At 41.0% G+C, this 17,230-nt stretch overlaps 2 protein-coding genes across 4 annotated transcripts in view; both read right to left on the bottom strand.

Moving 5' to 3' along the window:
- Positions 1 to 610: 610 nt before the first annotated feature.
- On the bottom strand, positions 611 to 4,950 carry smyd2a (SET and MYND domain containing 2a). The gene is made up of 12 exons (XM_061276240.1): positions 4,666 to 4,950; positions 3,862 to 3,925; positions 3,680 to 3,790; positions 3,447 to 3,507; positions 2,739 to 2,866; positions 2,498 to 2,565; positions 2,216 to 2,318; positions 2,024 to 2,134; positions 1,719 to 1,842; positions 1,466 to 1,640; positions 1,160 to 1,268; positions 611 to 1,062 (listed from the first exon to the last, which is right to left on the bottom strand). The coding sequence occupies exons 1-12, from the start codon at positions 4,836 to 4,838 to the stop codon at positions 979 to 981; spliced, it is 1,311 nt and encodes a 436-aa protein (XP_061132224.1). The 5' UTR covers positions 4,839 to 4,950; the 3' UTR covers positions 611 to 978.
- Positions 4,951 to 5,703: 753 nt separating this feature from the next.
- galnt2 (UDP-N-acetyl-alpha-D-galactosamine:polypeptide N-acetylgalactosaminyltransferase 2) overlaps positions 5,704 to 17,230 on the bottom strand; it is a 36,705-nt gene continuing 25,178 nt past the window's right edge. For 2 of the 3 annotated variants that reach the window (XM_061276236.1, XM_061276238.1), the window contains exons 8-16: positions 15,476 to 15,563; positions 15,152 to 15,239; positions 14,954 to 15,057; positions 14,293 to 14,419; positions 11,978 to 12,070; positions 10,991 to 11,074; positions 10,673 to 10,826; positions 9,662 to 9,781; positions 5,704 to 9,453 (exon numbers count right to left, since the gene is read on the bottom strand). In XM_061276236.1, coding sequence (XP_061132220.1) covers positions 9,298 to 9,453; positions 9,662 to 9,781; positions 10,673 to 10,826; positions 10,991 to 11,074; positions 11,978 to 12,070; positions 14,293 to 14,419; positions 14,954 to 15,057; positions 15,152 to 15,239; positions 15,476 to 15,563 — 1,014 coding nt within the window. In that variant the 3' untranslated portion in view covers positions 5,704 to 9,297. The remainder of the gene's footprint in view (positions 9,454 to 9,661; positions 9,782 to 10,672; positions 10,827 to 10,990; positions 11,075 to 11,977; positions 12,071 to 14,292; positions 14,420 to 14,953; positions 15,058 to 15,151; positions 15,240 to 15,475; positions 15,564 to 17,230) is intronic. The other variant, XM_061276237.1, reaches the window with a different exon arrangement.

The raw sequence follows: 17,230 nt of genomic DNA, 5'->3' as shown, positions 1-17,230 counted from the left end.
GCGGACTACAACAAAATGACCCCCGGCCCCAATACTTGGCTTAAAAAAACATTAAGATAGAGAAAAATAATCATGAATCATTAAATACTGTTTGTTGTGGCTTGATAAAGTAGCCAGTTTGTGAGTGCAAAAAGACATACCATGCATATATTCTACATATCTACTGTAAATATTCCCTCAAAGGACATTTGTTTAGGATCACTTCCAACAGCAGTATCAGAAAATATTGACTGCACAAAGATGAAGCTCAGTTTGAATTAACATGTTCTATTCAACATATGTAGGAGTGTTCCCTGTCATGATGTAGTGCAGGTATGTTGTGCTTGATCAGGGCAGATAGTTCACTGAAGCCCATGGTGGTTTTGGTCAACAAGCCTCATCTTACAAAAAAAGACAACACCAATAACATCAACAACTTATAAAACTTGCAATTTTTTTTTTTTTTTTAAAGTCAAGTCAAACATGACAGACACAAGCCAAACACGTATTGACACATGAATAATTGTTTGCATTTTCTCTTTTGTTGCTACAGTCCCCGATGCTGTATGCTCAGTCGTTAAATTCCAAATAATTTAAAGAAGCAAGACACACGCATGCTTGGTAATTGATCTTTTTCTTTTTTAAAGATGTGAAATATGTAATTGTGCATCTGCTGCAGTTGGTGCATAGTTCAGCCACTCACAAGAAAAATCAGGATAGTGTAACAAGAGACGTCTGTTTTGACCAAGGGGAGTCAGAAAAATCCTCTCGACTGAAATAAAGCCACAGAAAATGGTCTATGACCGACCAAAAAATAAAATCTTTGGAAATCATTCTCCTTTTAAGTGTGCCAGTGACAAGACAGCTGATGAAGTCGCTTGTAGTCATCCTCAGACAAAATTCAGAAATCGTTTCCAAAGGCGATGTTGAAAAAAAAAAAAGACGCATACCATGCAGTCAGGTTGTGTGCTTTCCTCTCCTCATTTCTCGATTCCCTTTTCATTTCTGCTCCTCGAGTTCCCGTTTGACCTCTGCAACATAATGGTGATCTTTCCCATGAGCCACCTCCATAATGGCCAGTGCCTGCACACATGAAAACATGACATTCACATGATGCTTTTAAACCTCCGCCATTTATTCAAACGCAGTGCAACACCAGCCCCGGAGTTTGTTCTAATACCTTCTTTAGAGCTTTGACTCCTTGTGTCTTCTTCTCCAGCCCCAAATACAAGCGACCCAGCTTCAGATACATGGACGCCACGTTCAGAGAGTAGGCCGGGTAGTGCACACTGCAGAGAGAAACGCTATCAAATTACCGGCCACTTCATTAGGTACACTGGCGGTATCTGATGAGATCTCCCTTCAGCTGTTTGATAGCAAGATTTTCACAAACAACATTGCAGTACACTGCAGACCAAGCTCCGCCTTTTTGAAGCTAACTCAGTAAGCAGCTCTCAGTACAAATATCCAAAAAGATTGGTTCTACCTGTATGGGTGTATGATCTTCTCGCCGTAGTTCATGGCTCCATCCCAGTCCTGCATGTAGAGGCAGACGCCCATGGCCTGATACATCATGTGCAGCATGTAGACGTTGGTGTCTGCAAATATGGTGCCCATTTTCTCCTGGCTGAGTTCACACATCTCCAGCAACTCGCTCGGGCATGCCAGAAAGTCAAGGAGTCACGAGTGAAGTTAAGCGAGCAAAATGGGAAAAATGTGACGATGAAGGAAAAGGATATTCTTGTAATGTTTTGCTCTCCGGAATTCCTCAATGACATTTTTGGCGTATCGGACCATGGCTCGGATTTCTTCTGGCTCGGGTGCTCCGGAGCTCATCTTGCGGATTTCCATCTTCTCTTTGTCCTATGAAGCAAGAGAGAGCACAACAAGACTTTCTATCATACCCCTTAATGGTGGGGGGGAAAAAATTCAAACGATCTATCTGGGTGTCATTTTTTTATTTTTTTAAATGAAATATCCAAAACCTTATTTAAACAAGGTTGTGTGGAGTTTTGATATCCGTAATGTGGGCAGACACTCGTACCTTTGACTCCGTTGTGCACTCTGTACACTGGCACGTAAAAAAGTAGGAATCCAACAACCTTTCCTTTCGGTCCTCTGTGGGGTAGAGCAAGTCGATGTAACTGTTAAAGACCTAAGGAAAGACAATAAACAGCAGTCAATGAACTGCATTCTGGGTAGATGTGATGGAGTACGCCTGTGAGTAGATGCTTGCCTCCTCTCTGGGGCTGATCTCCTTGACAGCTCTTACTTCTGCCACGGTGCCTTTGTAGGTGACAATGACATTTGGGCTGCAGCTGTGGTTCATCAGTGCTACACTGGGAGGAATCGCATCAGGACATTCAGCGGAGAATAGCCAAGGAAGGACGACTACTTGATTTAACACAGAACCATCTCTTTTGTTTTTTTTAAGCTGTCAGGCTCTGTTGCCAAATATGGAACAAGTCCTGCATCATCACTTTTATTTGCATGTGTAGCATGGAATTAGCGTACTTACTCTGGAAAAACAGCTGACCCCAAATGTGAGAGCTCCTCATCCTCTATTGTGAAGCCGTTGCAATTCACCTACACACAAAGCATCGACAACAACACAATAGCGGCAAATCATATGACTTGACGCAAGATGGATTAAAAAAAAGCAGCATAAAATCCCTTTCTGTTTTAGGTAATGAATCGAATTCATTTAGAAATGCAATGTTTACAATATACTCCACGCACGAGTAAACGAGGCAACAAACCTGAGCAAAGAGCTCAGTGAGCGCCTGGTTGTCCGGGATATTGCTGATGTGTTTGCCGTAAAAGTGATGCAGGGCCGCGATGTCTGTCTGGTTCATTTCGTCCTTCTCGCTGTCCATTTTGTCTAAATCTGGGAAAGAGGAAGAAAATTGCAGCTACAAATGAACCTCCAACATACTGTGTATAAGCATACAAACATAACAGTGCGAGTGGATATTTAACAACATCATGAGCCATAACCTCACAGGAAGCCACAGTACAAGTATGGCTTTGCAGAGAACATGAAATTACAGCATTGGGAGTCTTGGGATTGAAGTCCCAATATGCAGCACATTTAGAGTGAAACAAAGTGAGAGAACAAGACCCGGAGGCTACAGTGGAGTCTCAAATAGTCTCGAGACAGCGCTAACACAATTTAACTGTAACTAAAACTGCTTGTAGATGTAACTAAGAACACGATTGGCAGAAGTGATTTTATACTGCGGCTGAAGGTAAGTAGGTTATGGAGAATTGGTGTATGTTTAATATTCTCATTGAATTACTTACACTAAGCTCAGGAGTGCAAGGGCGAGAGGTACAGCTATCTCTATTGTGGGTTGGATTGTGAGCAGGATTACACAAATAAATGACCCAACTTTTTTTAGGGGGGAAACTCTGCAAAGTGGTGGGTTCATACGGCAACGTTTTCAGACAAGCACAACCATACTCACGTGCTTCGAACTCTTTGAGCAGCAGTAATCTTTCTGACGGTGTGCGCTCTGTCGTGACTCTCTAGACATGAATTAAAAAAAACCCCACAATTATATTATTTCGCTGTCAGCTGTTTTCATCAAAACATTTCCAGTGACATGCAGCTGTTTGGATACTGTCGGCGGCCATGTTGTCTTTTTCATACCCTAGCCTAATACGTATCTTGGTAGTGAGCAGCTCACTTTCACTCTACCTGTTTCACAATAATTCGGGCTACCAGTCTGACCGTCTCTGAGGGACACCAGTTTTCCCCGTAGGCACACATGGCAATACACTCCAGCTTGTGCATGGGCCAATCCCCTCTCTGCGTGCATACACAACTACAATAAGCAACTCCACGATAAAGACACATGAAATATATGCGCAGGGGGTTACCTGGCAGTCAATGTCGCAATAGTAGGCCTGTTTACATTTGCCACATTTAAAAAGGTCTTCTTTTCTGTAAAAAAAACAAACACACATCTCTTTAAAACCTTTCTTTTGCAACTCTCTAGGGATTTTATTGTTAAATATTTCAAGTGAATAGAATGACAAAAATGTGCAACACACCCCTGGCCTGGCCTTCTCTTCTCCTCCACTAAGGGGAGGCATGGGCAGCTATATTTAGCACTGTAACCTTTCACTGCTCCATAAAAATTAATGGAGCATATGTGCGTCATGTATGTGTGGGAAGCAGTAAGAGGATTTAAATGAAAAGACAATACTGTGTAACTAAAATGTATACGTTGCCTCTGTTTTTGCTCAAAATACACACTTTAAAAAAAAAAAAAATTAATTAGTCACCAGACTTGATTTGCACAAGGTGTACAAGAAAAGTAACACCTTCATAGCCTAATAATAGCCAATTCTTGCTCAAATAAGTTTTTACAAGAGATCAGTGAGCACCATGGGAACAAATAAGTTGCTAGAAAAGATTGATTAGGGCCTAATGAATGAGAGCTTGTCTAAGTCAGGTCAGTTTAAGTCTGAACGGAATTTATTGTACAGACCACGCGTGCGTCCAATAATATCTGCAGTGATGAATGTTGCGCACTGACCCATTTAATGGAGCTAGGTGGGCGTCCAGAGGTTGAAATTGTAACCTAGCCTACGTTGACATGAACACATGGATAACTTTTGACAAGGGGATTAATTTTAAATAATTATTCCCAATGACAATAAATGCTGATTCATTTTTACCTGGTGAAACAGTGCTCGCAGTGCGCTCCTCGCTCACTCTCAGTCAGCACGTACGAGTAAGCTGGACAGGCGAACACCAACTCCCCCACCGCGAAGTGTCTCAATGCCCGCAGACCTCGGCCACTGTCAGGGCTAACGAACAGCTCCGTCCCTTCTATCCCTTCGTTCTTCATGGTTCCCTGGAAGCTTTACCACTGTGTACTCCCTGTGACTGACTCTACTGGGATCAGCTCCAGGTTTGTGGTAAAGCTTCTTCTTCTTCTTCTTCTACGGCGCATTACGTGAGCTGCGCTCACCCCCGCCCTCTGGTGGACAAATGACAATAGACAACTATTACTTTTACTCTATTCAAAGTGCTGCCACCCAAAAAAAAGGCACATTAAACGAGGTGCCAATTATATATAAAACAGAACAGACGAAATTTCCATTGGAGTGCCAATCTCTTGATTGTCTTTATAATTATGCCCTAAAATGTCAAATGACTAGCTTTTTGAAAATAGGATTTCAAGCATGCCTGTTTCAGCATGGCAAATACTGTATATGATAAAGGTGGCATAAGTAATGCTAAATATAGGACAAAATACACATTTTCAATTGCCGGTGTCGTTATTAATCAAATTAGATGAAAATGATCCATATGAAGAGGAACGGGCCGAGTCCTGTTCCCTGCTGGACTCTGCAGGTTGCAATATTCAGAATTTTGCGCTTGAGGCTAGAATTAGTTAAATTGTAGGGAATGCATAGACTAGGCCCTGCAGCCTCATCAGGGACAATGGAATTCCTTCATTACAGTCCTTTAAATGTTGACGTTGTCTCCTATTTGAATTCTAATACACTGAACTTATCTTTGAGTGCTTAATATAACAAAGAAATAAACTACAAGAAAAAATAGGATGAAGTCAATACAGAAATGGCACAGCAACCAATGCATTTCATGATGGGTCAGCCCGAATCTCGAGACCCAGTAAAAACAAACCAGTAGAAATTCGTGTCATGCCAAAGTGACCATCATAAGATAAAGGACGCACAGCAAAATACTTGAATTTGTTAATTTTTTCTATATAAATGCATTTATTTAAGTTAATCATCTCTCCTCATTCAAAGTTTGCAATGTCTATAAAAGAGGAAACAGTTAAAAGCGCTGCACAGTGTGACAAAAACAAAACCTGCTAGCAACCTGGGGCTGAATACACTGTTCATTTATGTACATCATGTACACACATTTGGATGTAGGTACTATATACAAAAATATACACTTTTGCACACGGGCCACAAAGCATTAAGTTCACGTCCTTTGATTTTTTGTCATCATCAGTTGTTGAGACTTGTGACACACATTCTGACCCGAATTCATATTTTAATACCTAAAGACTATGAACGTAAAATGGGTGGTAATCTAAAGTAGGCTTTTGCAATAATGCTAGGAATCAAAATGACAAATGAATCTGAAACTTGAGTTTTACACCTTTCTTTTGTCCACAAAATTCAATTCAACTATGAATCATTTCAAACATGCTTTGGATGTCCTTGTCACAAATGTTAAGACATTAAATCAGAAAGCTGAGCGGTATATACCCTGTGAAAAACATCCCGCTATACTGTTCTCTTAAAAAAAAAACAAAAAAAAACAGGGAGAACTGTTGGCACGGTGTGCTGAAGATGTAAACATTCAATCATCCAATCAATGGGATTGTGTTGTCTTTTTAAAGAAACGGCATTGGATTAAATGGTTTTGGTTAGAAAAGAATAGATGACTGTGTTGCCATGGTAACTTAGATATGTGCAGTTTGGTTCCAACTGGATGAACAGGTCATAGAAGCAACAGCTAATAATAATGAAGCCTGAAACTCTTTGGTCGCTCATAATAGGGCAGGGCAGGGAACCATTTTCTTGACAAGGCCCATTTCAGTTTTGGGAGAAAAAATCCTCAGAGGACAATATTATTTTTATGACAAAATATGAGGCAACCAAACATGGTTTTAGAAGTGCATAACACCAAATTATACCTCCCGGGGGCAGTCCATGGCCCACGGGATGCAGGTTCCTCACCCGGTTTAGAGAATATCATTTTGAACTTAGTTGCTACAAAGTGACAGTAGAGGGCGCTCTACACCAAACAAACATCTTTCTATTCTTTAGTAAATTGGATTCTATGCAGTCAGTACAACACTTGGAAGAATTATAAATGTAACTTGAAGAAAGCTGCACAATAATGAAAACTGGCAACATAAAAGCTACACTTTCAGTTTTATAATATTTTGTTAGGAAGTGCCAAGACAACACAATAATGAATAGTGACTGCCTTTAGAGTATTTGACCCCACTGGTAGTCCAGAATGCTGATTCTTAAATTCTAAATAAACACAAATTTACCTTTGTTTTGTATCTATCCAAACACAATAGCTCCCTCAAAACATCATCTGAGTTTCAAACTTCCAAATTAACTAACATTTGGGTCTTCTGAGTAGTACAGTACAGTGACCATGGCAACAGGGCTCTCTCTCTCTCTCTCTCCTCATAAGCAACTTCTGTGTCTGCCCCTGGAACTCACAGGTACTGGCAGTCCAGCGCAGAAGCCTATCAAGTGTCAGGATAGGCCCTGCGAGCAGCTGCAGTGTCAGCCTGGTGGCTTCAACTTTAGTTTAAGACAAAGGAAAAGACACGGAGTAAAAATAGCCCAAGACGGACAACAGACAAAACCGCCATTTGAAAAAAAGTCATATATAAAAATAAAAAAAAAGGAAAGAAAGAAAGCATGGGTGGAGAAGAAGCCAAAGAAATTAAATAAATAGTATTAAAACAAATATTTTTGGTTTCATTATTTGTGAATGTAGATGTACTATTACAGCTTTTGCAGATAATTGTTTATGATACACCAGCATTGGTGTCTGAGGGCAACCATGTGAATTGACTTAATAGTGTTTAGATGACATTCAAAAGATTATTCTCCTGCATGCACCCTAAAGTGTGGCACTATCTAACCAATGAGGTTAGCAAGAGCCCAACATTCCCACTTTTCTGGGGAGCGTCGTTTTTGCAACAACAAAAAAACACCTTTAACAATGCACTATTTCAATGTTCAATTCATTTAAAAACATTAACCAGAAAACACAGTATTGCATTTACTTCGGGTACTTAAGTTGTTATTTGTGTTCTTAATTTAATGCTTCGTGGTGCCATCGGACAGCAATAATATTTTATGTACCATAAACAATAATTGGACAAAAGTTCTATTAACAGTCAGGGTAACTTAAACCATTAATTCTTTTTAACAACACTGAATCCGATTTGTAGTAACTTCACCCAAAACGTTAGTCGCATGTTGAGAGTGACCGTACTGCCACAAAGAGAATTTGACCCAAATAATAACTTCATATTGATGCAACTGCAGTTGTGGTTTACTTTCCCCTGTGCCTGTGGGATAGAATATATCAATTGGACAAACACATTTTACCAAGTGTGGCGCTTCAGGTCAGACCTACCCTTGAGAAACTAATAAGAGTTGGTGGTGATAATACAAGTTGCACTATTTATTCCCATTGCCTCTTGGGAGAAACCGCGGCAACAGTAAATAACACAAACTCACTCTGATGTGCTGGGCAAAATAAAATCACAATGCAAACAGACATTGTATAAAACGGAGGCGCTCCCGAGGGAGTAGCCGAAGAGCAGCAAGAGTAAAGAAAATACATCAATCCTCTAGTGTTCATTGTCCTTGCAGTTTTTTCCCCAATTTGCTTAAGAGAGAAAGTAAACAAAAATGGCTGCTAAGAGCTTTGTGGTGTGTTGCTGCTTTAAAGACAAAAACGAATGATACTAAAGTGCAGCAGCCAGTGCTACAGCCTGAGGAGAGCAGATTTCCTCAACTCCATATTCTCGGAGAATTCCTCCAGAGCTTTGTTGCGTGTTGTGGGGAAATCTTCTCTTCAACTTTTGTGGGAGGAAAAAAAAGATTAGAAGAAAAAAAAAAAAAAGAAGAAATTCCATCCACCTCCTCTCTGCTGATCCTGTAAACCGAAAAGTTTCAATATACGGGGGGAAAAAATATTCAACATTGTTTTCCTCCAAATCAATAGTTCTGGCTCGGTTTGGAAAATCTTGTTTTTGTTTTCAAAAAGAAAAAGAAAAAAAAGCTCCTGCAAACCTCCACAAATTAACAGTAATTAAAATATTCCAAAGAAAATAATTACAAAATAAAAACACTCAAGTTGATTTCCACCAGCATTCAAGAAAACAAACGACTCGAAGAATCCACGTTATTTTGCCTCCCGAACCATCAATGAGAAAAACACTGAGGTATGTAGTAGTTGGATGGAAAGCCTTCACTTTTATCCTGCTCATCATCGTCATTACCCTCATCAGTGTCACCAGCACTGTTCCTCCCACTAAATATGGTCAGTTTCCTGTTTAAGGTCTACAAGGCCCTCCGCCAGTCTTTAAGTCGGAGGAGGGGGTGGAGTGGTGGTGTAGAAATGACCTCATACCCCTGAGGAGGAGTAAGATGGACCCATTCATCCATCCATCATGTTTGTCTTTCTCCTCCAGTTGACATTTACTTCATCGTAAAGTTAGTTGGTGTGTAATGCTCTTAGCAGAGCATCGCGGTGATGTCTAGTGGCGGCCATGTTGTCCCCTAGGATTGTAAATTCAGGGTGAACTTCCACTGCTGGCTCAAGTTGGGGCTGCACACCTCCACAGTGAGCCCACCCATGCGGGCACTGCGGCTGTCAAGACACAGGTTACTGCCCACGTGACGAAGCTTCGAGTTGGACTCAATTTGCTCCCACTTCTGTTCATACAAGGCAGAGAAAGTGCAGGGTGTTCTTTAACTGAAGATGCAAAGGCTATCACGTTAGAATTTTACAGATGAGCCAAGTATGATTTGCCGAACGTCAAATTTAGTTCAACATAATTACACAATGAATAAATCATTCGGCCCGTCGGTAGTGGCTTTTATCTTTTTTGGGATGTGTTGTAACATTTCGACGCCAGTATACCTGTCTGCTGTCATTGTCTCGACAGCCTTGCAGTTTGATGAGGGAGCCGGCCGTTCTTTCCACCACTGTCAGACACAAGTCCATGTGTTTGACTGATTTATCTTTCGTCAGGGCCCACTCCTTTCACCAAAAATAAATAAATAAATAAATTGCTGATTTAATTACAGTCATAATCAACACTATGAGCAAATGACGCATTTCCCTCCCACTTAAAATAATTGCTGCCATCGCCAACTCTAATTATGAAGCCGAGGCATTGAAAACAGAATAATACCACAAAGGTTGAGTCAGTATTGCATTATGAAATGATCCCTCTAGCTCACGGGCAACATTAACAATTTTATGAGATCCACCACAACGTAATACCTCTGTTAGAGAGTAACGATATTCATTTCATACGATTAAAATGTGGAGGAAAAAGAAGGGCGTTAATCGTCAGAATCTCATGTAGCCGCAGGCTACCGAATGAAATGTAAAATTAAAATGCAATAAATAGGTCACAAGTGTGCAAAATGGTGCATATCTAAATGGCTACCGAATGAAATGTAAAATTAAAATGCAATAAATAGGTCACAAGTGTGCAAAATGGTGCACATCTAAAGTTGATGAAATTGAAATGGGTTAATGACTGGGTGGTGGAGTGGATGTGTGGGAACTCTTTAATTGGAGTGCTCGGCTCATATTACAGTAGATATCGTTTGCAGTAGTGCAAAATTGCACTTCATGATACTGAGGGTGGTGACAAAATGCACTTCAATACCACTGCAAATTATAACCGATCGTATTGATCATTTCGGACGGTGTCATTCAAAAATTGGGATTTCTGTACGTAATGTGTGGAATGACAACGCTCAAAATACTGCATGCTAAAAAAAAAAAGCTAAACCAATAAATGACGTTGACATTTATTACAGAAAAGCGACGATCACTCACGTCAAACACCCCCTCCTTTCTCTAAGCGCCAGTGCTACCGTTTGACCCCCGGGTGACTCTAAGTTTAGACATGCTGACCTGCGTGTGTTGCCGTGGTAACGCTACCTGGTTTCCGCCAGCGTTGTGGCACTCGTAAACGCCCACCACGCCGTCGGCAAAATGTCCGAGCGTGTCGAGGCAGTTTCCTCCCTGCTGCAAGGCCCCGAATGCAATGTCTTGGTGGTCTGGGACACTATTCACACAAGCACAAATATTTAAATGGAGTTGAAGGAATGATATACAAATAAAGCGGAAGCACAAACCATGAACCGCGAGGTCGCGGGTGACTGACGTACAGTTATTAAACGCCGTAGGACACATTCATGCATATCAAATGAAATACAGTCATCATCTTACCGCAGCTCAGGGTAGACATTCTCCAGGTACCATTTAAAGGGCTTACAGGCTAAACGCTTCTTCATATCTAAACGACTCTGGATGCTGAGGGAGACAAGCAGAGAGGATGAGAGGCTTGTCACTCACGGTGAAAACGGATTCAATTATATAAGTGATGAGAAGGACGAGAGAGGCCCCACGGCGTGACTGCAGCAGAGGAAACGAGCATAAAACGGGGGAGATATGACAACAATGTTCCGAAAACGTCACAAAATATTTCTCTCTGGAGGAGTTTTGCTGTGTAAATTTGCTGACCCACAAACGAAATCAGAAGAATTGCCCCTAAAATTATTATGATTCGGAATGAGCGGATTGACCATGGGGAGACAAAAAAAAATAATTGCAACTTAATGTGAGTTAATGTGAATGTTTACATTTTAGGATCTTAATCCGATCAAAGTCAGATAAAGAACTTTTTGGGGGATACAAGTCAATAAAATGTAGCAAAGAGAAACGTTTTTAGAACAAATAGTTGACAGTACAATTTTGGACTAAATTGGACATGGGATTTGACCGCTAATTGACTTTTCTACTAGAAAATTAAATACAAATGTAGGCGTCACAATGTACAAGTCATTAACGCACTGTCTCAGTTCTGATCTTGGTGACCCAAATTAATATAACGTACAAGCTAAGGCTGAAGGTGGTTTTTTTCCTTCTTTTTTTAAATCTCCCATGGTGGTAGGGTGACACTGGTGCTAGCGACATGTGGATGGCTCTGTACGGTCACAGACTGGAGTGACATTTCACTTGCACCATCAACTGGCAAAAATGGGCAATGTTGTTTAATTGCAGTAAGTTTGCCCTGAAAAATCAATCTCCTATTTTCATCAGGCTTTGAAATAAAATTAGCACACTTCTCAAGAGCAATTCAACTCTGTCGGCCGCCGCACAAATGTGCAAAGGTGCTTATTAGTATTCCGCTTTAAAAAGGTTATGTGCTCTTACTTTCCATAGGGCACATTTCTTGCCGAGGGAACGGCGGCGTAGTAGAAGTTTTTGAACTCGTCCATCCACACTTCAGCAGCTCTCCTGGTGTTCCTGAGATGGCGAGAAAAATGCAAAGAGAAAAAGAAGATTAAAAAACATTGACTGATTGTTTTATGTATGCATCTTAACAGAACATCCAAGGGCACCATTCCTCTGTTTGGACAGTCAAGTGGGGTCGTGCGTTTATTTCTCGAGTTACCGCTCTGGCGTAGGTTGCCAAGCAAAGCAAAGTGTTGACTCGCAGCCTGGAGCTCTTTTGCTATATTTACATTCTTTTCTAATGATGTCACAGACAGCTGTTAAAGACTGAGTCAGCCGGATCCACAGTAATGGCAGCAGAGCTACACTGTGGATGATACATATGGTCATTTAGTTTTACAGCCTATGCTACAAAATTCCAAGTCTGGCTTTCATCTCATAATATAGCTGCTTACGAAGGAATAATAAATAAACCGGCATTATTGGAAATCCCCTTGTGTCGCCATTAGTTCTGATTAAAGACTAGCGATAGATTTTTGAAGGGCACTAAAGTAACACGTTTGCGTGGAAGTAAAGGATTCCAAGCCACCATCTGAGACTTTTTTCAAGTACGGCCATAGTGAATGCAAGTCACTTAGGATTCTCTACGTCTGGAGGGGCCACACCAGATGCACTTTAATATTTAAACAGGAGTTCATTTGAGGATAACTTCATGCATGATGTGATTTTTTTTTCCAAAGATGATATCCGAACACGCTCCTCCTAACGCATGTGCATCCGAGCAGAAGAGATGATGGAAACCGCATTTCTGGGCCAATGATTGGCCTCGTTGCAACATGCCAGGACAATCTCGCTATATGAGTGCGACCGGAAGATTAAGCAAACTGTCATCAGCTCGGGCCGTCTCGCGGCTTCCCTTTGGTGGCCACCAGCAGACACGAAGAGAGCGTCTGGCCTTTTCATCAATGTTAAGCAGCTGCCAGGCATATTGGAATGACTGAGCTACACCATACGCTCTGTCATTTTTCATAACTTCCATAACATCTTCTTATTTTTTTTTTTTGGGCTTGTTGAGCTGCGGGATTTATCTAGTGATTAACGCCAGTAGCTGAAAATATCAAGGCGTTAAAAATTAAGATGCTGTGCTTCAACCAAAGTGACCAAAAATATACCTCTAAATGTAGCTCCAAAATTTCCTATTTCAACCCACCTTATGCATGACATCAAGCAAAACATGAGCATAATATGCAAACTGAATTCAGTGAGCCTCAAATGATTCATTACTTGCTTTTTCTCTGGCCTTTTGAGATCCATTTCATATGCAATGGATTCCCCGTCATGCATGGTGTCACACAATTTCATTATTGCATGAGCCCTTGTACTTTCACAAGCGAGCATCACTAGATTCACCTTAGGCGTGTGCTCTGCACTTTATTTGGATTTGTTTTTCCACAACACTTACTCTAAAAGATTCAGCAGCCTCAACAGAAAAGCTGCATCTACAGCTATCGTTAGTTATTCTTCTCAGGCCACCACGGACAACACAGGATAGTTGTGAGACAACGCAGGGCAACAGGAAGGTTAAACATGATGGGCCATGATTTTCATTGACGCCCGGTGAGATGTTAAATTGCCAAAACATTTGCTACGGGAGTCATGGTGCGGAAAGAAACCTAGTCGGCTGTGGTGAAATGAGGCGGAGACAACTAAACCCGACAGTCTGTAATGAAAAAAAAATAAAAAAAATGTGTTAAGACAACTTGCAGGGAGTGCGATGGGAAGCTTCTCACACTCGCTGTCTAAAACTCCTTGAAAATCCCTTTTTTTTTTTAAGACAGCACCTTTCAGAGTGTGAATGTGAACCACCGCTCCGGTACAAGAGCGTGAATGACTAATGAATTAGTTGATCAGGGGAATTTTTTTTTTTTAACAAACATATTGAATACCCTTTTGTACTGTAGCTGACTTTGAAGCAATCTAGGCCGAACTGAACGGAAGATAAAAAGTCTCACTTTGCATAGTGTGCAACACACTGACGCTGCCTTAGTTGCACAATTCATTGCACTCATCTAATGAGATGAGAAAATCTTAACGACTATCTAATGTGGGTGGGTGAACATGTTACCGGTGAATATTAAGAGCGTAATTGAATGTTGGTCTTCGGCAGCTAAACATTAACGACTAATAGTCACTCCCCGACACTACAATGTTGACTGCCTGTAAGGTCGTAATGACGGTCATTAAAGGGAGGCGCTGTAATTGCTAGTTGGGAGCTCCGTGTGTGTGCGTGTCACCTTGCAAAGACAGTCCCGCTACCACCAGGGAAGGTATAAGGGTGTTGCTTCCTGAAAACGTGCCCGACTCGGCTGCATGGGATGATTTCCAGACTTCCGCCGCACTGCCACACGCGGAATGAGATCTCTGAAAACACAGCACAGGCGGGCCCATAAACAAACGGTGGAATATTGCTCGAGCTATCAGCGCCTCATAAATGTCTTCAGCGCTGCGGCAGTGTCGGGCTCCATCGCCGACATTCTATTCATCTCAATAGGTGATCAAATAAATGTGTGAATTGGCAATCTCACTTCATTAAATATCCCATCAGAGGAGAATGCGTCTGTCTGACGTTTGAGACAGATTCCTAACTTCATTTGAGAGAAATTAAAAGGGAGGAAGACTTGATGGCAATATGCTTCGGAATGAACTATAAAAGAAAATGTGAACCAAACAGTATCAAATCTTCCCCAGAGGGAAGGAAGCCTTAACAGCTGCGAATGAGGGACCTATCCCAGAAAATATTTCGCGTGCGGCCCAATACTTTTGTCTCCAAAGCATTTGTAAGAGAACTCAGTCCTAAAAAGCAGGCAAAAGGTTTTTTAACAAGCTTCATTAGTCTATCGACTTGAAGCTGCACTTAAACTGTCTAAGACTGACATTAGCATTAGCTGCACTCACCCAGATTTTCTCCTCCCCATACATCCATCATCATGTCATATTTCCCCAAAAGCTCAAAGTAATCCTTATCCATGACAAACAGGCCTCCTGCTATCATGGGAGTCCTGTATGGAGGTGGGGGCAATCAAAGGAAAGAAATTATTTTAGTAGTTTGTCATCAGAATGTTATACAGAGAGTTTCGAAGTGTTCCGTCTTACTTTATGGGAGCGATCGGGTTGCCTTGTCTTGCTCGTCTCTGGTCCAACGTCATGTAATCCCATTTAAACACCAAATTCCAGTCGAAACCTACACGCATATAATGCATTCGTTTGGTTGCGATAAATTGAGTATGAAATAATTCGCCGTCATTTTTATTTTGGCCTCCGAGTTCTTTTCGTTTCCTTCGTCAGCAGAATAAGTGTGTTGAACAACATTTTGAGGTACCGTTATCGGCGCAACTGAAGTACACTCGACATCCAACGCATCAAATGTTTCCTCATTGAGGTCACGCTTGCTCGATCCTCTCCAATCGTGTACTCTACCTCCTTTGAGATCAGCCGAGGCTCCCACATACTGAAAGTTGTCCATGTTGATGACATCAATGATGGGAGAAACCACTCTGGTCTTATCCTGGGAAAAAGGGGAGAGAGAGAGAGGAAACGATTGCAACATTCTGGCTGTACTTCACAGACAATGATGGATGTCAATGATCATCAATACGCCGTTAGGTACAAACTCTTTCTTTGGTGAGTAGGTAACGTTTTCTTTACCAATGCACGCCGCGGATAAACAAACATTGCACAATGGTTGCACAAGTGGACAGAGAACAATAGAAACGATCCCACGTGAGTCATTCTGTATAGACTCTCGTCAAGTTGTGAGGAACTGAGTTGAGAAAAATGGCGTACGACTTTGTTGCATAAGGCAGAGTTCACAGTTCATTCAATTTCAATTTGTTTGTAGCCTTAAACTAAACATGAGCGAGACTCCTTGTTACGTAATGTTTTCATGTTGTTAAAGGAAATAATTGAGGGTATTCTGTGAAAGGGAATAAATCAGTAACTAAAGGGATGGAAAAAATCCTTTACGACTTGTAAGACAAAATCTAACAGATACATTTTTCATATAATTGTTAAAACATGAACACTTACTTCGGATGATGATTTAGCTCCATAATAAAATATTTTTGTCATGCCTTTTCTTAATAACCTCCCTTCAAACAGCCAATTCATTTCTAATGAGGCTCAATTCACTTTTAGCTTAGCCCATTTTCTCTGCAAAATAATTTGCACAACACTACAAATCAACTATTAAAATAAATCACATACTATAAACACAAAAAATTCTGAAGCGGTTTGCGCTACAGAATACGAGGGCCAAAACCTTATTGAGACCACGTGCTAGCTCAACATGACACTGACTGCCAGCCAGCCAGCTCGGTGGGTGCATGCATGACCTCTGACCTCTTTGAGAGAAGGACAGAAAAACAACCTTTCCGCCGATATAAAGAAGCACACTATGCGATGAAGCAATTGGCAGTGCTATGATGCTGTGTATTTTTAAAATAGTGAGAGGCAGCAAGGAAACAAAAACACTTCCACCCTGAAATTATTCCAGTGTGTTGGTGACATTTTGAGAGCGTTTGGTGGCAGGGAGAGTGTATTTTTACTTTTTCTCCTAAAAGTGGAGACAGCTGCCTGAAAGTAGGCCAAATGATACGATTTGGCACCCATTCAACCAACAATAGAAAGTGTATTATCACTTGAACACCACTTGCAAATGTCAAGTCTTTAAACAATATAAAAGCAAAGAAATAATTTTAGTTCATTCAGGGCAGGTTTCTTTTATAGTAGATTTTTTTGGAAGATATTCCAGGTGCTGTTGGCGACGATAGCCCCATACATTGACTGTGTTCATACAAGTCGACATCGGAGACTCCCCACGCTTTTCTTTTAAGCTACAATACTGTATGTATTGGTACGGCTTAGTAGGTCTCAATTGGTACCCGTGAAAATATTATTTATTATTGTTGTAGTAGTTTGGATTAGTAACAGAGAGAATGTTACTTCATCATACTGAGAGTAGTTTGTGATATCAAAATACCAGTAGGAGAGGGAGGAATGAAAAATGAATAAGTCAGTTTTAAGTCATCAAAAAAGGAATGCATGGCACTCGCAAGCAACCCACCGACCATCTTTTGTTTCCAAACAGAACAAGGACATTGCAAATGAAATTCTTGATAGGCTTCTGGACAACAATGAATTCATGAGGGGGGAAAAAAATATATATATATATAC

The sequence above is a fragment of the Syngnathus typhle genome, linkage group LG4 (assembly GCF_033458585.1).
Source record: "Syngnathus typhle isolate RoL2023-S1 ecotype Sweden linkage group LG4, RoL_Styp_1.0, whole genome shotgun sequence".
Taxonomy (NCBI): domain Eukaryota; kingdom Metazoa; phylum Chordata; class Actinopteri; order Syngnathiformes; family Syngnathidae; genus Syngnathus; species Syngnathus typhle.
The sequence above is the reverse complement of the archived record's forward strand: the minus strand, read 5'-3'. Positions and strand labels throughout refer to the sequence as shown.